Source organism: Theropithecus gelada, chromosome 15, assembly GCF_003255815.1.
Source record: "Theropithecus gelada isolate Dixy chromosome 15, Tgel_1.0, whole genome shotgun sequence".
NCBI classification, from domain to species: Eukaryota; Metazoa; Chordata; class Mammalia; order Primates; family Cercopithecidae; genus Theropithecus; species Theropithecus gelada.
The window spans coordinates 66074914-66097650 of record NC_037683.1 but is presented as its reverse complement, the minus strand read 5'-3'; the positions used below and the strand labels follow the sequence as shown (position 1 = coordinate 66097650).

At 42.0% G+C, this 22737-nt stretch overlaps 1 protein-coding gene across 1 annotated transcript; it reads right to left on the bottom strand.

Annotated features, from left to right (window-relative positions):
* Positions 1-334: 334 nt before the first annotated feature.
* LOC112607723 (thymosin beta-10) lies at positions 335-481 on the bottom strand. Its single transcript, XM_025358877.1, has one exon. The coding sequence runs from the start codon at positions 479-481 to the stop codon at positions 335-337; it is 147 nt and encodes a 48-aa protein (XP_025214662.1).
* Between the last annotated feature and the right edge of the window lie 22256 nt (positions 482-22737).

Sequence of the window (22737 nt, the reverse complement as noted above, 5' to 3'; positions counted from 1 at the left end):
AGTAGCTGGGATTACAGTTGGCTAATTTTGGTATTTTCAGTAAAGACAGGGTTTCACCATGTTAGGCTGGTCTCGAACTCCTGACCTCAGGTGATCTGCCTGCCTTGACCTCCCAAAGTGCTGGGATTATAAGTGTGACCCACCGCAACCGGCCACAGATAATTTTCTATAATATTCAGGGGCAAGCCGGAGAATTTGGCAGTCCCATTGGAGCGCCCCTCAGAGACTCACAGGTCAGTGGCACGGTGCGGAGAGCCCAGGTTTGGTTCACAGTGCGGTTTGCGGGGCGTATCCAACTTGTAGTTGGCTCTTCCTCCACATCTCAAGTCAGGGCTCAAAGATGACAGGCGTAGGAAATTTCACTCCTCTTCTCCTGCTCTGTGGTCTCTCTGGTCGGCAGAGTGTTCTTCTGCATCTCTGTGGCCTTCAGCTTGACCTTATCCAAGCCGGCAATTTCCCCCAGGTCCAGTTTGTGTGCCATTTTCTTAACCCCTTTCCCGTTTGCTCTGAGAACACTCTCCAGCAGCACTTGTGGCTGCAGTGTTTACCCAGAGATAACTTTGCCACAAAATATCTCACTTTCATTACTATTTTCACATAGTTCTAGAATATTGCCTTTGGAAACAAAAGACATCACTCTGTTTATATATTTTGTTTTTAGTAGTGGTATTTCCTTTTGCAAAATATAGTGATTCTCAATCACTGAAATTGCCAGATCCTAGAAAATATAACATTCCTACACATGATGTTAACATCGTTCTCAAACAGTTGTTGCCCGAAGATTCATTTGACGAATCTGGTTTTTCCAAAATAGACAATTCTGATGATTCAGACTATTTTTATGTTAGTTCTGTTTAGAAATAGCTTCAGGAACGGTTTTTATATTTTATTTTCACATCGAAAATCAGTCAGATTTGCTTCAGCCTCAAAGAGCCTGTTTATGTAAAATTAAATGAGCACTGGCAGTGAGCTGCCCCTTGTTTTTCTAAACAGGAAAAGGGTTAAAGCAATCCATGGCATCCTGCTCCAACCCTGGCTTCCTGGTGCTCCCAATCATGTTGCCATGGCAAGAGACCCAGTTTCAAGCATTCCTTATATAGTCTAGATAAGAGTTCTTTGTCACACACGTGATTTGCAAATATTTTCTCCGTCTGTGTAACTTGTCTTTTCATCTTCCCTATAGGTCTTTCACAGACTAAAAGTTTTACATTTTGATGAAGTCCAACTTACCAGGTTTTTTTCTTTGATGGATTACTCTTTTGTTGTCATGTCTAAGAACTCTTCATTAAGCCCTAGATCCCAAAGATTTTTCTTCTGTTTTCTCTTTAAAACTTTAGCATTTAATGTCTGATATTTAACCCTGTGATCTACTTTGAGTTAATTTTTGTAAGGTTTAAGCGGAGGTTCATTTTTTTGTCTATGGATGTCTGAATGCTCTAGCACCTTTGTTAGAAAGGTTATTCTTGTTTTCTTGAATTGCCTTTTCACCTTTGTCAAAAACTTTAGGATAAGTTTGTCTGTATCTGTAAAACTTTTACTGGGATTTTTTTCTTTTGTAAGAGATGAGGTCTCACTATGTTGCCCAGGCTGGAGTGCTTTGGGTACTCACAAGCAAGGGCCCACTACTGATTAGCATGGGAGTTTTGACTTGCTCCATTTCCAACTTTATCCAATTCACCCCTCTTTTGGAAACCTGGTGGTCACCCACTCCTCAGAGGTCACCATATTGATGTTGAACTTAATGTGGACACCTGATCACTCAGCATAGTGCACTATAGCCTGGAAGTCCTGGGCTCAAGCAATCCTCCTGCCTTAGCCTCCTGAATAGCTGGGACTACAAGTATACATCACACCTAGCTTTTTAAAAAATATTTTTTATATATTTGTATATAAATTTATATGTATATAATTATATTATATACATATATGTATACATTTCTATATTACATATTACATAGATATATAAACATATATTATAGAAATAAGTTATATATTTAATTATATATAATTAGATATTACATCAAAAATATGTCATATATTTATATATAAATTTGAGGAAAATTAAGATCTTTACTAGGTTGAGTTTTCTAATCCTTGAACACAGTATATCTGTTAATTTCGTTCTTTCATTTCTTTGACTGGCATTTTGTAGCATTCAGCCTACAAGTCCCATACATGTTTTGTTAGATTTACAACTAGTATTTTATTTTTCGGAGTGATTGTTTAATTTCAGTGTTCAATGCTAGATATAGAAATACAGTTGATTTCTGTGTGTTTAGCTTGTATCTCAGACCTTGCTGACCTCACCAATTAAGTTTAAAGGTTTTTTTTTTCATTTTCTTTTCCTTTCTCTGTTTTTTGTAGATCTATTGGGATCTTTTACATAAACCGTCATGTTATCTGAAATAGGGACAACAAGTACACTCTGTGTGATTTCAACACTTTTCAGTTTTCTGAGGACTTTTCTGGCCCAGGATATGGTCTATCTTGTATATGTTACTTTGGTGCTTTAAAAGATTGTATGTTCTGCTTTTTGTTGGATGGAATATTTGATAAATGTCAATTAGATCCTTCCAGATGATGGTGTTGTTGAGTTCTTTTTTTCTTTTTTTTGTATAGAGATAAGGTCTCACTATATTGCCCAGGCTGGTCTCAAACTCCTGAGCTCAAGTGATCCTCCCACCTTGGCCTCCTAAAGCACTGGGATTACAAGCATGAGCTTCTGCACCTGGCCAGAATTCTCTTTTTTTTTTTGAGATGGAGTCTCACTCTGTCACCCAGGCTGGAGGGCAGTGGCACAGATCTCGGCTCACTGCAACCTCTGCCTCCCAGCTTCAAGCAATTCTCCTGCCTCAGCCTCCCGAGTAGCTGGGACTACAGGCGCACGCCACCACACCTGGCTACTTTTTGTATTTTTGGTAGAAAGGGGGCTTTACCATGCTGGCTAGATTGGTCTTGAACTCCTGACCTCGTGATCTGCCTGCCTCGGCCTCCCAAAGTGCCAGGATTACAAGTGTGAGCCACCAAGCTCGGCTGGACCCTTTTGTCCTTAAATAATGTTTCGGTCTCTGGTATATTTTTTTTTCCTCTGAGGTCTACTTTATCTAATATTAATAAAGTCACTCCTGTTTTCTTTTTTATTTTTTTTGAGACAAAGTCTCACTCTTATCCCCCAGGCTGGAGTGCAGTGGTGCAATCTCGGCTCACTGCAACCTCTGCCTCCTGGGTTCAAATGATTATCCTGCCTCAGCCCCCCGAGTAGCTATGACTACAAGTGCCTGCCACCACGCCTGGCTAATTTTTGTATTTTTAGTAGAGATGGGGTTTCACCATGTTGGCCAGGCTGGTCTCAAACTCCTGACCTCAGGTGATCTGCCCACCTCAGCCTCCCAAAGTGCTGGCATTACAGGTGTGAGCCACTGCGGCCAGCCACTCCTGTTTTCTTTTGATAAATGTTTGAACCATATGACTTTTCCAGCTGTTTATTTTCAACTAATCTTTTAATATTTAAAGTACGTTTCTTGTAAACAGCAGATAACTGGATCACATTTTATTTTTTAAGATAGGGTCTTGCTATGTTGCCCAGGCTGGACTTGAACTCCTGGGCTCAAGCAATTCTCTCATCTCAGCCTCTTGAGTTGGGCCATATTTTTTAATCCATGCTGCAAATTTCTGTCTTTTAATTGATATGGTTAGATTACTTACATTTAATATGATATTGGGCCGGGCGCGGTGGCTCAAGCCTGTAATCCTAGCACTTTGGGAGGCCGAGACGGGCGGATCACGAGGTCAGGAGATCGAGACCATCCTGGCTAACACGGTGAAACCCCGTCTCTACTAAAAAGTACAAAAAACTAGCCGGGCGAGGTGGCGAGCGCCTGTAGTCCCAGCTACTCGGGAGGCTGAGCCAGGAGAATGGCGTAAACCCGGGAGGCGGAGCTTGCAGTGAGCAGAGATCCGGCCACTGAACTCCAGCCTGGGTGACAGAGCAAGACTCCGTCTCAAAAAAAAAAAAAAAAAAAAAAAAAAATATGATATTGATATGTTAGGGCTAAATTCTGGCATTTTGTTTTTTGTTTTCTGTTGGTTCCCTTTGTTTTTGGTTTATTTTCTTTTTCCTGCCTTCCTGCAGGTTATTTGAACTTTTTCTTAGAATTCCATTTTCATTTATCTAGTATTTTTGAGTGTATTTCTTCATATAAATTTTTAATGTTTGCTGTAGGTATTACATTATACATACATAATTTAACATAGCTTACTTCTGTTGACATTTACCAGTTGGAGTGAAGTATACAAAACTTTTAGTCCATTTACCCTGCTGTATTTATAATTGTCTTAAATATTTCCCTTATATACATTGAGGAGCACATCAGACAGGCTTCACATTTTTGCTTCAACCATTAAATATAATTTAGAAACCTCAAGGGGAGAAGTAAAGTCTATTGCATTTACCAATATTTCTTCCTCCATGATGTCCCAAGTTTCCTTCTATTATTTCCTTTCTGTTTCAAGAATTTCCTTTGGTCATTATTTCAGAGTAGGTCTGCTGGCAACAGATACTCTTAGTTTTTTTTTCAGTTAAGAGTATTCTGAATACAAAAAATTAGCTGGGCATGGTGGCAGGCGCCTGTAGTCCCAGCTACTTGGGAGGCTGAGGCAGGAGAATGGCATGAACTCGGGAGGCGGAGCTTGCAGTGAGCCGAGATTGCACCACTGCACTCTAGCCTGGGTGACAAAGCAAGACTCCGTCTCAGGAAAAAAAAAAAAAAAAAAGAGTATTTTGATAGCCTCCCTTTATTCATGAAACGCATTTTCCTAAGACATAAGATTCTGCATTGCCAGGTATTTCCTTTAGTACTTGAAAATTGTTTGCTAAATCCTTCTAACATCCATGGTTTTCAATGAGGAACTGGCTGTCATTTGAGCGGGTCTTTTTCCTTCATTTTTCTTTCATGGCTTTCAATATTTTTTCCTTATCTTTAGTTTTTCGAAGTTTGACTATGATGGCTGCTTTAAAGTATTGTCAGGGAATTCCAAAGTTTGTGTCATCTCCGTGTTGGCATCTGTTGGTTTTCTTTTTTTTTTTTTTTTTTTTTTTTTGAGACGGAGTCTCGCTCTGTAGCCCAGGCTGGAGTGCAGTGGCCGGATCTCAGCTCACTGCAAGCTCCGCCTCCCGGGTTCATGCCATTCTCCGGCCTCAGCCTCCCGAGTAGCTGGGACTACAGGCGCCCGCCATCTCGCCCGGCTATTTTTTGTATTTCTTAGTAGAGACGGGGTTTCACTGTGTTTGCCAGGATGGTCTCGATCTCCTGACCTCGTGATCCGCCCATCTCGGCCTCCCAAAGTGCTGGGATTACAGGCTTGAGCCACCGCGCCCGGCCTGGTTTTCTTTTCTCGGTAAGTTTGAGATGTTCCCAGTTCTTCATATAACTAGCAATTTTCAACTATATTCGAAACATTTGGGGAATTATGTTTTGAGACTCTGGATCTTATTTATGTCAGCAGGCCTTGTCTGACACTGCATCAGTGAGAGGAGAAGAGTGCTACCTCATTACTGCTGGGTGGAGGTGGAAGCCCAGGTTCCCCACTTGGCCATCTCTTTGGGATGGAGGGCTAGGAGGTGCTTTGTTGCCTTGTTACTGCTAAGTGGAGACGGTGATCCAGGCTCTCCATTAGGCCTCTGCTGACGTCACCCTGGCTGAGAGGGAAAAGAATGCCTCATTACTACTCTCCATCAGGCTCCCACTAACTATGGGTTGGGGACATTACTGTTAGACAGGGATAAAAGTCAGGCTCCCAATTGAGCATCTTTGATACACTGCAGCAGAACTGGGGGGTAGGGCGCCTTCTTACAGCCACATGAGGGCTTCAATCATCAAACATAATTTAGAGGGGCTGGATGTAGTGACTCACACCTGTAATCCTAGTTGGGATTAGGAGGCAGGAGGATCCCTTAAGCCTAGTAGTTTAAGACCAGCCTGGGTGACATAGCAAGACCCTACCTCTCCAAAAAAAATAAATAAATAAAAATCTTTTACATTAGTTGGGTGTAGTGGCATGTGCCTGTAGCCCTAGCTACTCAGGAGGCTGGGGCGAACAACTGCTTGAGTCCAGGAATTCAAGGTTGCAGTGAGCTATGATTGCACTACCGCATTCCAGTCTGGGTGACGGAATGAGATTGTTTCTTAAAAAAGAAAAAAAACACAAAAAGACCCCCCACATAATTTAGAAAACTCAAGAGGAGAAGTAAGGTATGTTGTATTTACCCAAATTTTCACTGTTTTCATTGTTTTTTCTTTTTCCTTGATGCTCAAGTTTCCTTCTTTCATCATGGTGTTAGGGCCACAGTTTTTTCCAAGGCATTTGGTTGAATCGGGCAACAATTTTCTAAAATGTTTTTGTCTTGTTAGACTTCCTCTTTCCTGGTCCATTGGCTAGAGGGAGCAGGTTTATCTTGGGGTACTTCCAGTTGCTAGCTCATCCAGCACCCAGTCCGAAATATATAAAGCAAAAGGAAACCCAGCAGGGAACTCACCACCTTGTCATGTCTTGGATCCCAAGATGCCTAGCTACTCTGCCTTCTTCCCATCTTTCAGAGACATTTTATATTTGTTTGATTGATTGATTAATTGATTGATTGATTGAGATGGAGTCTCACTCTGTCGTCCAGGCTGGAGTGCAGTGGCGTGATCTTGGCTCACTGCAAGCTCCGCCTCCCGGGTTCATGCCATTCTTCTGCCTCACCCTCCCCAGCAGCTGGGACTACAGGTGCCCGCCACTATGCCCGGATTTTGTTTTGTTTTGTTTGTATTTTTTTTGTTTTTAGTAGCGACGGGGTTTCACCATGTTAGCCAGGATGGTCTTGATCTCCTGACCGCGTGATCTGCCCGCTTCAGCCTCCCAAAGTACTGGGATTACAGGCGTGACCCACCGTGCCCAGCCTATTTGTTTTATTTATAATGTCCAGTGGACCCATTTTTCTCCTTTTGTTTGTCACCAAGCTTCTGGAGGGAAAAAATAGTTTACATTCTGTTCTTTCCCTTCATCATGCATATTTTACCCTTCATCTCCCAGAGAATTGAACTCCATGATGGGAGAGTCTCTGTTTTGTTTATAACTGTATCCCCAGGATACAGTGCTTAGCACATAAAAGGCCTTTGGTAAATATTTCCTGTCACTACATTATCCTGGTAACTTTCTTTTCTTTATATTCTCAGTGCACTACCCTACTATAGAAACTCCTTACCTCATGCAGGAATTAAAATATTGGTTTTGTTTTATGCTTTTCTCCATGTGCCCCTCTGCACACCATTCTCTCCATCTGAAATGCCCTTTAATCACTTTCTTCGTATCCATGTTTTCCTTCTCTTGAACATCCAAACCTAATCATACCTCTTATGTCTCTTCTTCTAAGCCTCATCATCCTATCCTAAAATCCTATATTCATTTCTTTCTGTAGTACTCATTTTAGATTAACATTTTCTCAGTTAACAATGCTTTCAGCTGGCTTTTGCAAAAGATGTCAAGAGATAGACAGATGCTAGCATTGTAGCTGGATGATTTAAGGGCCAGTATCTTTGAATTTACTTGGCATTTTTCTCATGTTGACTGGGCTGACTGATGAACAGAAGATGACTGCTCTTCTTGGAACCACATCTGGATTTCAGGTAGGAGAAAGGGCATAGGATGAAAGAATAGGCTTGTCAATTCCACCTCTTTTTATTTAGAAAACAGAAGCTCTCCCAAAAGCCTCGTCCGCCAGTCAGGTGTTATGCTTCATTGGACAGAATTCTGTTACATAGTCACTCCTAACTGCAAAGTACAAGTGAGAAAGGGGTAGTGAACAGTAATGTAATTAGCAAAACAATATCTGGCATACATATGCATAAATATCTGTGTAATTCATTTGGATAAATCTTGTATCTCCCTAATTAGTTTCAAAGTTCTGTGAGATCAGAGATCTAATCAGAGTTAGTCATTTCAGACTTTATACCAGGCAATTTTAAGTGTTCTCCTAGTATCACATCTACAAACAACACTAGAGTTCTTTTTCTTTTTCTTTTTTTATTTTTGAGACAGAGTATTGCTCTGTTGCCCAGGCTGAAGTGCAGTAGTGTGATCTCGGCTTACTGCAACCACCACCTCCGTGTTCAAGCAGTTCTCCTGCCTCAGCCTCCTGAGTAGCTGAGATTACAGGCACGTGCCACCATGCCCAGCTAATTTTTGTATTTTTGGTAGAGATGGGGTTTCACTATGTTGGTCAGGCTGGTCTCAAACTCCTGACCTTGTGATCTACCCGCCTCAGCCTCCCAAAGTGCTGGAATTACAGGCGTGAGCCACTGCGCCTGGTTGACTAGAGTTCTTAAACTGGAACTTTAAACCAAAAATAATTATTCTAGAATGATTCTGTGAGTTTAGTTACTTCTGACATTAATAACGTTTTTGGTTAGGGAAGCAGGACCACTAGAAGTTTTGGGACAAGAATTTCCTTTTCCATCTATTTTTTTTTTTGTAGTAGGAAGTAGACCTTATACAATTATGGGAAGAAGTGTGGAAGTGAAGGTCCAACAGGTACAATAGAAGATTAGAGCGGTAGTAAGTAACAACTCAACCTGAGAAGCCAAGCAAATCCAGCTGCCACACGAGGACGATAAGAAGGCTTTTAGGAAGACTCATGGAAAGCTGTGCCGCTGTTCAGCTACCACCTCAGTGAGTTAGCTGCCAAGTATATGTTGGGTCTGGGACCATTGTTGGTCCACAGGATCAGGAATTGGGAAGAAGACCCAGATATGAACTGGAAAAGAATAAGGACAAACTGGAAGCTGCTGGTCATCTATGTCTGCCTCTTTCTGTGTCTAACCACAATGACTTTTGGACACTATGGTTCCTGCTTCACTGCTACCTCCCAAATCTTAGTCAAATCATCTTTTAGCCAATTCTAATTTGGAACTCTCCAGAGAAGGGAATTTTGGAAATGTAATCCAGCTTACTCAAGTTGACATAGAACAAACCACTGCACTAAGTAAACTCTGCAAATGGAAATTGAATCCCTAATTAATACAGAGTTAAAATAGTTGTACTGCCTGGAGGGCTGGGACTGTCTTAGTCCATTGTTTTCTCTCCCTTTTGTCCTGGCCAGTATTTTGAGTCTTGAATCACAGGCTTTCTTCATTGATATCACTGTGCAAACTGGTTGTCCTCTGCCCTGGTACCTATCTCCTAGAGGGAAAAATGAGTCTCTTCTTTGAATTTAGGCTATAAGATGCTGCCAGGCAGTCTTGTTATTTAATTTCTTTTTTTTTTTTTTTGGAAACAGGGTCTTGCTCTCTTGCCCAGGCTGGAGTGCAGTGGCACAACCACAGCTCACTGCAGCCTCCACCTCTCAGGCTCAAGTGATCCTCCCACCTCAGCCTCTCAAGTAGTGGGACTACAGGTGTGTGCCACCATGCCTGCCTATTTTTTAAAATATTGGGAGAGACAGGGTTTCACTATGCTGCCAGCGCTGGATCATTTAACTTTTATTGATCATTTTTGAATGTGTATGTTCCTGTTTCTTATATTTCTGTTGGCCTCCTTCTCCTGTTTCTCTATTCTGGGTGCAATTCTTGTATGTTCTCTGGTATAGCCAGCTTGGTCTCTCCTGCATAAGCATGTTTGTGAACCATTACTTCTGGCTAGTAATATATATTTGGGTGATATAGTTCTCCCATTTTTATTTTTGCTAACCAACACGTCTTCACTGTCAGATATTTAATGAGCATCTAAAATATCATCCCTAGCCAAGCACGGTGGTTCATGCCTATAATCCCAGCACTTTGGGAGGCCAAGGCGGGTAGATCACCTGAGGTCAGGAGTTCAAGACCAGCCTGGCCAACATGACGAAATCCCGTCTCTACTAAAAATACAAAAAGTAGCTGGGTGTGGTTGCAGGAGCCTGTAATCCCAGCTACATGGGAGGCTGAGGCAGGAGAATCACTTGAACTGGGGAGGCAGGTGTTGCAGTGAGCCGAGATCGTGTCACTGCACTCCAGCCTGGGTGACAGAGCAAGACTCCATCACAAACAAACAAACAAACAATATTATTCCTACCCTCCACGAGAGCTCAAAGTACAAAAATATCAATAAAACAAGAGAGAAAGTAAAAAATATCAACATAGAGCAACAAATAAATAGCTCTTGGAGATCAAGAAGGGAATTGAATTCTATCTCCTTATGGGCCCTTTATTTATCTTTTCCAATCAGGGAGCTTCGTATAAAATTTTCAAATCTTCATAATATTATCCTAATATTTGTGTTACAAATTTGATGTAAGCAATAAAATTCTTTTTGTTACATAGGATTTAAGGAATATTTTATAAACAGTATTTAAAAAGCTATATAAATATGTTTGTAAAGGAATATATAAATAATAATTTAAACCACATAAAGAGAAGAAACACTAAGAAAACTAGGCTGTAATTTTATCTCTACAGACCATTTGGAAATTATTTTTTGTTGTTGTTGTGTTTCAGTGACATGGACTTCTGGGATTCAGAATTATTTAGTATTGCAAGCGTTCACTGAAGCTTACTTATCTCATAAAATCTGTAATTTAACAGCATAAATAAGCAGTACACTGATGGTTTTAGAGCATTTTCTCCATAGTCAACATCATTACCAATGAATGTAGAAACATTTTTTTTGAGGACTATTTAGAATCATAGAATTTAATTTTTTTAGTGCAGTTATACATTTCCCCTTCATATGAGATGAAATGCCACAAACTATTTAGATTACAGGTATAATTTCACTGTCGTATATATGGATAGGAGGGGGAAATATGACCATGCTCATTATGAAGTTGAAGTGTGGATTTACACATACATAGAGTACAATCGTCCAAACAGCTGCAGGGCTGAGGAAATGGCCATGAAAGTTCTGCAGCAGCAGAGCTGGGAAGCTGTCATATGTTTTTATTTTCTTGCTGAAAATTTAGGTAAGGAGAAAATTAAGATGTAGAATTAGTTCTGAAGATACAATTCAGATTGTACAAAATTCCCAGCTTCTAATTCAATCTGATTTCATTATTTCATCTTAGAATGGTTGAAACCCGGCTGGGCGCGGTGGCTCAAGCCTGTAGTCCCAGCACTTTGGGAGGCCAAGACGGGCGGATCACAAGGTCAGGAGATCGAGACCAGCCCCGTCTCTATTAAAAAAATACAAAAAAACTAGCCGGGCGAGGTGGCGGGCGCCTGTAGTCCCAGCTACTGGGGAGGCTGAGGCAGGAGAATGGCGTAGACCCAGGAGGCGGAGCTTGCAGTGAGCTGAGATCCGGCCACTGCACTCTAGCCTGGGCGATAGAGCGAGATTCCGTCCCCCCCCCCCAAAAAAAGAATGGTTGAAACCCTCAGGTTCAATTTAGTATATTTTTACACATTCCTACTTCTTGCCTACTGGTTAGGGTAGAAGAAGGAGAAAAAGAGGTATGTTGAATGTTTGCCTTTGTCTTCTGTTCTAATTAACTATCAACATGGCACCATAAAATTTTTAAAGATTTTTGGGACAGGTGCAATGGATCACGCCTGTCATCCAAACACTTTGGGAGGCTGAGGCAGGTGGATCACTTGCAGCCAGGAGTTCAAGACCAGACTGGCCAATATGGTGAAACCCCATCTCTACTAAAAATACAAAAATTAGCCGGCATGGTGCATGCCTGTAGTCACAGCTACTCGGGAGGCTAAGGCAGGAGAATTGCTTGGACTTGGAGGCGAAGGTTGCAGTGAGCTGAGATTGTGCCACTGCACTCCAGCCTGGTGACAGAATGAGACCTCATCTCAAAATAATAATAATTTTGTTTCAAAGGTTTTCTTTTTTTAAATTTCAGGGTGTTTTACAAATGCCAAGGTTGTCACATTAAAAAGCTTTTTTTTTTTTTTTTTAACAGAGTCTCAGAACCCAGCTAATTTTTATATTTTTAGTAGAGGCGGGGTTTCACTGTGTTGGCCAGCTGGTCTTGAACTCCTGACCTCAGGTGATCTGCCTGCCTCAGTCTCCCAAAGTGCTGGGATTACAAGCGTAAGCCACCATGCCCAGCAGCATTTTCTTATTGTGGTAAAATATACATAACAAAGTTTATCATTTTATTCGTTAAGTTTACAGTTCCATGGCATTCATTACATTCACAACCTCATCACTCTATACCTCCAAAACTTTAAAAATTATCCTAAAAACAACACTTCTTGTTCTAACTTACTAGTAGGAGAGTAGGGTCATTGGAATAGAGAGGAAAATAGAAAAAAATAGCATATTCCATGTGTTATTGGGGTTCCTGATGAAAATAAACAGTAAGCAGGAAATTCTTGACCTTGGTCAGCAGCCTACCACCAAGACCTGGAAAGAGATATGTTTAAAGAACAGCTCAGAGAATGTATGCTGTTCCTTTCTTTGGCATCATGGACTTGATACCCATGTGTAATCCTTGAATCTGTTGTGCTGAGTTGAGTCTCATGTGATAGATATTGTAGTATTTTTAAAAATCCAGCTGGGCACAGTGGCTCACGCCTGTAATCCCAGCACTTTGGGAGGCTGAGGTGAGTGGATCACAAAGTCAAGAGATTGAGACCATCCTGGCTAACATGGTGAAAGCCCGTCTCTACTAAAAACACAAAAAATAGCTGGGTGTGGTGGCACGCGCCACCACAAATCCCCGCTACTCAGGAGACTGAGGCGGGAGAATTGCTTGAACCCAGGAGGTGGAGCTTGCAGTGAGTTGAGATAGCGCCATTGCACTCCAGCCTGGGTGACAGAGTGAGACTCCGTCTCAAAAAAAAAAAATCCCTGTCGCCCCAAACCTACACTGCAAATAGGCTACACTTGGTCATTCCTAAGGGTGATAAAAGCTTTCCTCTAGAGTTGAGAAGAGGGTCAGAAAGGTAAAACCAAGAAAAAAAGTGACAAGAAAAAGGCAGCATCTTTGTTCAAGGCATAGAGCAACTTGTCTGAGATCTATATACCCTTCATCTTCTTCATCTTGAACTCCACTCTGAAATCTTCTTGGTCTTTGAGACAGGGCAGCACGTGTTCTCCTTTGAGAAGCCTATATTGTATCTAATTCCTGTCTATTCGGAAACATTGTCTGTCCCATTTTATAAAATTCCTAGGTAAGGCCCTGGCCTTAGACAGGGAACTCCTTTACTATCTTCTGAACCATAGCATATAGGATTAGTCTTACTTTTCAGGCCTCTTAGAAAGCATAACATAAAGACCCTTTGTGTAGAAGAAAGCAGTCAAAAATTCCCCTTCAGTTTTTAGTTTTTAAACTCAAATCAAGGCCCAGATTTCCTCCTTATTGAATTAAATTATTTAAAGATGTTTGGGAGGTGGGGAGTGGAAATGTGTGCATGAAAATGAACCTTAGGTGATATCAGGGCCTATCCTGAAAACAGGTATCAGTTGGTCAAGATAACATTATCTGTGTCCAATATGCTGGCAGCAGTTAGTTTTTGTCCCATCAATTTAACACTAGGTTCAAGGGAGCAACCTTGCTTTTGGTGATAATAACCCTGTGGAGTTGTTGTCAGATGGTAAGGTAATATTTTGCAATGTTTCCTAAGTGTCGTTTGGTGTCAAGAAGCGATATTTGTGATAAAGAAATCAGCAGGTAGGTCTAAAGCAAAAAAAGGTTGGATGCAGTTGGTCGTGTAATTCCAGCACTTTGGGAGGTCAAGGCAGAAGGCCTTGCATGCCACTGCACTCCAGCCTGGGTGACAACGTGAGACCTTGTCTCAAAAACAAAAACAAAAAAAAAGGAAACACAAAAAGGCTTGGGGAGGCCGGGCACAGTGGCTCAAGCCTGTAATCCCAGCACTTTGGGAGGCCGAGGCGGATGGATCACGAGGTCAGGAGATCGAGACCATCCTGGCTAACACGATGAAACCCCGACTCTACTAAAAAAATACAAAAAATTAGCTGGGCATGGTGGCGGGTGCCTGTAGCCCCAGCTACTCGGAAGGCTGAGGCAGGAGAATGGCATGAAACCCAGGAGGCAGAGCTTGCAGTGAGCCGAGATCGCACCACTGCACTCCAGCCTGGGCAACAGAGCGAGACTCCGTCTCAAAAAAAAAAAAAAAAAAAAAAAAAAATGCTTGGGGTTAGGCCCACTAGTGTGCTTTTCTCGTAAGATCAGTAAAAGTGAAATTATCTTTGCATATACCTCGTCTGTTTAAAAATCCTTTCCAAGACTGATTTCTTTTGGTTGCAAAACTGGCTTCTGCAAGAGTTTTCTACAATGAGTTTGTCAACTGCAAAGTCTGTAGGCACAGTTCTCCACAAGACTGCTCTTACTTCAGAAAACAACCACAAGTGTGGGGGTTCCCAGGGCAACTCTCACTTCTGACCAGCTGGCTATAAATCCAGGGATTCCCACAACCACTCTCAGGTTTGATGATTCACTAAAAAGTTTCACTGAACTCACTAAGTTATTAATATGTATTATTATAATTTTATTACAGCAAAAAGATACAAATTAGAATCATCCAAAAGAAGAGATGTATCAGGTGACATTGGGGAGGGATCCAAATGCAGAGCTTCCATTGTCTTCAGGGTTGTGTTATCTGTCCAGCATCAAAGTGTGAAAATAATCAAGGCATGTTGCCAGCCAGGGAAACTCACCCAAGTTTCAGTGTCCAGAGTTTTTACTGAGGTTTCATTACACAGGCATGATTGATTGAATCATTGTGCATGCCATTGAACTGAATCTCCAGCCCCTCTTTCTCAAAGGTCAAGCTGATATCACATGGCTCAAAGCTCCAACCCTCTAATCACATGGTTGGTCTTTCTGGCAGGGCTAGCCCACATCTGAAGCACTTCACTAGCAGAAATTTTTTTTTTTTTTTTTTGAGAGGGAGTCTCGCACTGTCGCCCAGGCTGGAGTGCAGTGGCCGGATCTCAGCTCACTGCAAGCTCCGCCTCCCAGGTTTACGCCATTCTCCTGCCTCAGCCTCCCTATAGCTGGGACTACAGGCGCCCGCCACCTCGCCCGGCTATTTTTTTTGTATTTTTTAGTAGAGACGGGGTTTCACTGTGTTAGCCAGGATGGTCTCGATCTCCTGACCTCGTGATCCGCCCGTCTCGGCCTCCCAAAGTGCTGGGATTACAGGCTTGAGCCACCGCGCCCGGCCAACTAGCAGAAATTATCAGGTGTGATTTGAGGGGCCCACGATGAATAACAAAGATATGCTGATCACTTGGACAATTCTAAGGTTTTAGAAATTAATCTCCCAGGGCCAGGCACTGTGGCTCACGTCTGTAATCCCAGCATTGTGGGAGGCTGAGGTGGGCGGATTGCTTGAGTCCAGGTGTTTGAGACCAGCTTGAGCCACATGGCAAAATCTCATCTCTACAAAAAATACAAAGATTAGCCAGGTGTGGTGGTGTGTGCCGGTAGTCCCAGCTACTTGGGAGGCTGAGGTGGGAGGATCACTTGAGCCCAGGAGGCAAAAGTTGTAGTGAGCTGAGATAGCACCATTGCATTCTAGCCTGGGCCCCACCTCAAAAAAGTGAGACCCTGTCTCAAATAACAAAAAAAAAAAAAAAAAAGGAGGGCTAGCTGCAGTGGCTCATGCCTGTAATCCCAGCCCCAGCACTTTGGGAGGCCAAGGCAGGCAGATCACTTGAGGTCAGGAGTTCAAAACCAGCCTGGCCAATATGGTGAAACGCCATCTCTACTAAAAATACAAAAATTAGCCAGGCACAGTGACGTGTGCCTGTAATCCCAGCTACTCAGGAAGCTGAGACAGGAGTATCGCTTGAACCCAGGAGGTGAAGGCTGCCATGAGCCGAGATCGTGCCACTGCACTCCAGACTGGGCCACAGAGCAAGACTCTGTCTCAAAAAAAAAAAAAAAAAAAAAAAAAAGGAAATTATCCCCTAGGAGCTGGAGACAAAGACCTGCCAAATTACCAAATTATTTATTATATAGTCCCTGAGTATTGTTTCCATGGAGGGGAACATTCTGTGGGATTTTATATTTCTGGCTGTCTGACCTGTTGTATTACTCTAAAAAAAAAAAGTCACTTAGTGGTTAACTCCAATTACCAGGAAAGTATTTATTTATTTTTCTTTTTTTTGGCCAGAGCAGAAGAACTTGACTACTGATATATTACACAGAACTAATATAAAAGGAAAATGAAGGTACCTACCTGTAAAGAGAATATAAACCCAGTAGTTTGACTTTGTGTATTAGCCAAATTATGAAAAATTATAGCCAAGCATTAGACTTTTACCAAGGAGTGATTAAGGACCCAAAACACATTATTAAGGATAAGGGCCTTATAGGTATCAAAGTTAACAACCCAAAACTTCAAGGCAACTAGAAAGAAAGAAAATAGCTTGAAAAATAACGAACAGAAGCCTGCTGATGTAAACATGACAATCTATGACTCCAGTCATCTAGGTCTTGTTTCATAGGTCTCTGATGGAAGCTGTCTACTTAATGCAGTCATCTTGATCTGAAAGTCTCGGGCGGGAACTGTCTCCTTATGATCTTGTGGTTTCTGGCCCATGGGGCTTTCTTGTAACTTAAGGATGAGTAAATTTCTTTACTTGAGAGAAATGGTTGTAAGCATCAGCACCCTAGAGTTTTGTTGTAGTGTCAGATGTTTATAGCAACTTATATGGGTTCTTTTCATCAAGGCTCAAGGGCTATTTTTCTCTGAGGTCTCTTCCCCAAGATGAAAAATATCAGAACATTATCAAAATAGAAGACAGTGGAATGATTTCTTGAGGGGTAACAGAAAATTAATATATAAGCATATAGTCAATGATTATCCTGGGAATAGGAGCATATGAACAGGACTCCAAGGCTTTTTAATTTGTGCCACAAGGTATATTACAATGGTCCCTGATTGACAAAGACATTGGAACTTAATAAGCTGATACAAAATCCTTTTGGAGACAATTACTGTACCAATCTTTGTACATGAAAAAAGTGTATTTCTATGATATGTCAATCAGGGACCAGATGGAAAACAGAAACCACATCAGTTTTTTGAACAGGGAAAGTTTAATACAAAGAAGTGTTAACTAGTAGGAGGTGAGTGAATTAAAAAAGGAGTAAACAAAGACTCTAAAGAATCCAGAAGTAGCAAGTGCAGAAAAACAGCGCATCCCTCTAGGCCGAGGAAGAATGAGCGATAAAGAGGAGAAAGAGCTCCTCTCAGCAACCACCACCCCAGAGCTGAGATTCAGACCTCCTCTTGACATGTTTTTTTTTTAGACGGAGTCTCGCTCTTGTTGCCCAGGCTGGAGTGCAGTGGCGCGATCTTGGCTCACTACAGCCTCCGCCTCTGCCTCCCAGATTCAAGCGATTCTCCTGCCCCAGCCTCCTGAGTAGCTGGAATTCCGCCACCACGCCCGGCTAAGTTTTGTATTTTTAGTAGATACGGGGTTTCACCATGTCGGCCAGGCTTGTCTCGAACTCCTGACCTCAGGGGATCCGCTCGCCTCGGCCCAGAGTGCTGGGATTATAGGCGTGAGCCCCCGCGCCCGGGCAGAAGACGTGTTTACTACAGACACAGCCACGCAGCCTGGCAATGGTGAAGACACTTGCCAGAGGGACCTGTGAAAGTGACCATTGCGGGAGGGGATAGGCAGGCTAGGCCAGTCTGCAGAAAGGGTCAGCTATTGCCAGAGGATATAGGTGGCTGGACCTGGTCTAAAGTCGCCTCAGACTATAAAGTCGCCTAATAGACCCAGGGCACAGCTAGAGCTACTTTGTTAGGCTTGTGTATTGAAGACTAAAAGTAAGAGGGATGGAGCCCAGCCGAAAAGTGTCTTTCCGCAGCTGTGGCCATGCAGTGTCACTCTGGCGCCCTCTGTCGATGAACCATAACATTTTATCTGTTGGCAAAAAAATGATTTACAGAGTTGAGGACTGATCATGAATCAGGGCAAAATAGCGTAGATTTGCAATGGAGCGATGATATTAAATTGGTAACTAGCATATAAGCATTCACAATCATGAAACAATATTAATAATTTTATTTTTATTCCAAATTTTATTTTATTCCAAATTTTATTTCCAAATTTATTCCATTTTGTTGTTGTTGTTGTTTTCTTTTAGAGGGAGTCTTGCTCTGTTACCCAGGCCAGAGCGCAATGGCGTGATCTCGGCTCACTGCAACCTCCTCCTCCCGAGTTCAAGCGATCCTGCTGCCTCAGCCTCCTGAGTAGCTGGGACTACAGGCTCGCCCCACCACACCCAACTAATTTTCGTATTTTTAATAGAGACAGGGTTTCACCATGTTGGCCAGGCTAGTGTCAAACTCCTGACCATAGGTGATCCTCTCGCCTTAGCCTCCCAAAATGCTGGGATTACAGGCGTGAGCCACCAGGCCCGGCCATACATAATTAACATTTAGAGAACGTCACACATGCCTGATTATTTCTACTATCTTTCTCTTATAAGTTGAGAAACTGACTCTTTAGCTGAACGTCACACATGCCTAATTATTTCTACTATCTTTCTCTTATAAGTTGAGAAACTGACTCTTTTAGCTGAACGTCACACATGCCTAATTATTTCTACTATCTTTCTCTTATAAGTTGAGAAACTGACTCTTTACTGGAATAGTGGCTATTCCAGTAAATTCAAACAAAGTTTTGATTTATAAGAGAACTTTACAGGCTAGGCACGGTGGCTAACTACGTCTGTAATCCCAGCACTTTGGGAGGCCGAGGTGGGTGGAGTTTGAAACCTGCTTGAGCTCAGGAGTTTGAAACCAGCCTTGGCAACATAGTGAAACCCCATGTCTACTAAAAATACAAAAATTAGCAGACATGGTGGTGCATACCTGTGGTCCCAGCTACTCGGGAGGCTGAGGCAGGAGGATTGCTTGAGCCCAGGAGGCAGAGGTTGCAGTGAGCTGAGATCACACCACTGCACTCCAGCCTGGGTGACAGAACACACCCTGTCTCAAAAGACAAGAAAATAATAAAATCTTTAAAAAAAAAAGAAAAAAAAGAAAAAAAAGAAAACTTTACAGTCTGATTATTCTGAATTAGGGAACTGAATTTGGAACAGACATAATCAAGAAGAGTTGTCGGCCGGGCGCGGTGGCTCAAGCCTGTAATCCCAGCACTTTGGGAGGCCGAGGTGGGTGGATCACGAGGTCAGGAGATCGAGACTATCCTGGCTAACATGGTGAAACCCCGTCTCTACTAAAAATACAAAAAAAACTAGCCGGGCGTGGTGGCGGGCGCCTGTAGTCTCAGCTACTTGGGAGGCTGAGGCGGGAGAATGGCGTGAACCCGGGAGGCGGAGCTTGCAGTGAGCCGAGATCACGCCACTGCACTCCAGCCTGGGAGCACAGCGAGACTCCGTCTCAAAAAAAAAAAAAAAGAAGAGTTGTCAGAGGACATAAGGCATACACATAAGCCATTTTATTCAAAGGCTATACTTGGTTGTAACAAATAGGAAACACAACGATAAATAATAGTGATTACTAGTAATTTTTATTTTATTTTATTTATTTATTTATTTATTTATTTATTTATTTTATTTTATTTATTTTTTTTTTTTGAGACGGAGTCTCGCTCTGTCGCCCAGACTGGAGTGCAGTGGCCGGATCTCAGCTCACTGCAAGCTCCGCCTCCCGGGTTTACGCCATTCTCCTGCCTCAGCCTCCCGAGTAGCTGGGACTACAGGCGCCCGCCACCTCGCCCGGCTAGTTTTTTGTATTTTTAGTAGAGACGGGGTTTCACCGTATTAGCCAGGATGGTCTCGATCTCCTGACCTCGTGATCCACCCGTCTCGGCCTCCCAAAGTGCTGGGATTACAGGCTTGAGCCACCGCGCCCGGCCGTATTTATTTATTTTTATTTTTATTTTATTTTATTTTTTTTTTGAGACGGAGTCTCGCGCTGTCGCCCAGGCTGGAGTGCAGTGGCGCAATCTCGGCTCACTGCAAGCTCCGCTTCCTGGGTTCACGCCATTCTCCTGCCTCAGCCTCCTGAGTAGCTGGGACTACAGGCGCCCACCACCGCGCCCGGCTAATTTTTTGTATTTTTATAGTAGAGACGGGGTTTCACTGTGGTCTCGATCTCCTGACCTTGTGATACGCCCGCCTCGGCCTCCCAAAGTGCTGGGATTACAGGCGTGAGCCACCGCGCCCGGCCTATTTATTTATTTTTTGAGATGGAGTCTCACTCTTTCACCCAGGCTGGAGTGCAGTGGCGTGATCTTGGCTCACTGCAACCTCCACCTCCTGGGTTCAAGCAATTCTCCTGCCTCAGCCTCCTGAATAGCTGGGATTACAGGCGCATGCCACCACGCCCAGCTAATTTTCATATTTTTTAGTAGAGATGGGGTTTCACCATGTTGGTCAGGCTGGTCTTGAACTCCTGACTTTGTGATCTGCCCACCTTGACCTCCCAAAGTGCTGGGTTTACAGGTGTGAGCCACTGCTCCTGGCCCTTGATTACTAGTAATTTAACTTTAAAAAATTTCTTGCCAAAGTGATTCCGTCGTATGTAAGAAATCTAGAGAGTTAACACAATATTTTGGGAATAAAAAAGAGTTTCTGTTTATCTGAGCATGAGTCACTAGGTTGTTACAGGAAGAAAATGCATATTTTAATTTTACTTTTTGTTTTCAGTCCATATTAAAATTGACAGTAAAGGACATGTAAGCCCTCAAATTTGTCTTTTATCATATTTTAAAAATTTTAAATAATTCTTTTGAATTTATCTTTATATAACTCTATAGATATGCATTGAGACATACACAAATACGTAAATATGCCAGCAAGTGATTAAATTAAGGCTTTAAATTGTAGCTTTAAAACATATTTAACTTTATCAGAGTATTAAAAAAAAAGTATATATTATGTTATTAAGTAAACATCTTTATAAACTGCAACGATACCCTTAAAAAACAAATAGGCATACCTTATGTATTGTTTTGAATGCATACTCCTTTTTTTTTTTTTTTTTTGAGACGGAGTCTTGCTCTGTCACCCAGGCTGGAGTGCAGTGGCCAGATCTCAGCTCACTGCAAGCTCCGCCTCCCGGGTTCCCGCCATTCTCCTGCCTCAGCCTCCCGAGTAGCTGGGACTACAGGCGCCCGCCACCTCGCCCGGCTAGTTTTTTTGTATTTTTTAGTAGAGACGGGGTTTCACCGTGTTAGCCAGGATGGTCTCGATCTCCTGACCTCGTGATCCGCCCGTCTCGGCCTCCCAAAGTGCTGGGATTACAGGCTTGAGCCACCGCGCCCGGCCTTGAATGCATACTCCTATTTCTGTTTAACGGTTCTCATTATTACAAACTGTAACCAAAGTAATCAATTTTGGATTTTTCAGACACAACATAAGTTAAAAGGTAGAATACCAAGAACTATCTTGCTAATGTTTTTTGCTTTGAACAAATATATATTACTTTAATACATTTTAAGGTGGCTAAATAATATATAGGCATAAATAAAGGCACATATGTATACATATATGTAATCATTAAAAAAGATTTGCACATCTTGCTGATCTATAGCCAGTCCACACATTAAAATAAGGTGCAAGATTATTTATTTATTTAATTTTTTGAGAGGAAGTCTCCCTCTGTCACCCAGGCTGGAGCGCAGTGGCACAATCTCAGCTCACTGCAACCTCTGCCTCCCTGGCTCAAGTGATCCTCCCATGTCAGCCTCTGGAGGAGCTGGGACCACAGGCGTATGCCACAACACCAGGTTAATTTGTTTTGAATTTTGGTAGAGATGAGGTTTTGCCACGTTGCCCAGGCTGGTCTCAAACCCCTGAGCTCAAGCAATCCACCTGCCTCGGCCTCCCAAAGAGCTGGGACTACAGGCTGAGTCACTGTGCCCAGCCTATAAATAATTTAAAGTTATGCTTAGTGTTCAATGTTTTGTTTTCTTTTTAGTATAAAAGGATTTGGCGCTTGAACTCAGGAGGCAGAGGTTGCAGTGAGCTGAGATCATGCCACTGCACTCCAGAGTGCCTGGGCAACAGAGTGAGACTCAGTCTCCAAAAAAAAAAATTAATAAAATAAAATAAAATAATTTGGGTAATCACAGTATATTTGTTAATTAATTTATTTTAATATTAGTTTAATGTTTTAAAGTTGGCTAAAAATCTGGAAATTAAAATTAGGTCAGACCATTAAGTCCTTATCATTTGTATCATAAGAATCCATGAGCCTGTGCTAGGTGATTCATGCCTGCAATTCAAGCATTTTGGGCAGCTGAGAATGGCTTGAGCTCAGGAGTTTGAGACCAGCCTGGGCAACAAATTGAGACCCCCCCCCATCTCCACAAAAATAAAAAGTGAAATAAATAGAAAATTAAAATATTTTTAAAATTCATTTAATGTTTCTTAATTCAAGAATTGTATTTCTTGATCTCTTATTTCATTCAACTAAATATAATTTCATGTTTGTAATCTTAAACCATCTGTAAAAATAATAACTTACTGGGCTGATAGGATTAATGTAGAAATTTTACAAGTTTAAATAAGAAACAAAACCCAAGTCTTGTATTAAATAAAATATTGGGTCAACATTTTTATTTTCTGAAAAAGTCAGGGAGAAGGCATAAAGTTGGTTTTAAGCTAAAATTATATCACTATAAAATGTTCAAAGAATCATCTATTTATCAGTAATATTACATAGACTTCTAAAGTTATTTTAAAAACCCTCAGTATTTACATATAAAACATTTTCAAAAAAGACTCTTGAACTCATCATGCCAGGAGCT

Excerpts from the sequence above, each read along its gene's own strand:
- LOC112607723 (XM_025358877.1), bottom strand. The coding sequence starts at position 481 with ATGGCACACAAACTGGACCTGGGGGAAATTGCCGGCTTGGATAAGGTC.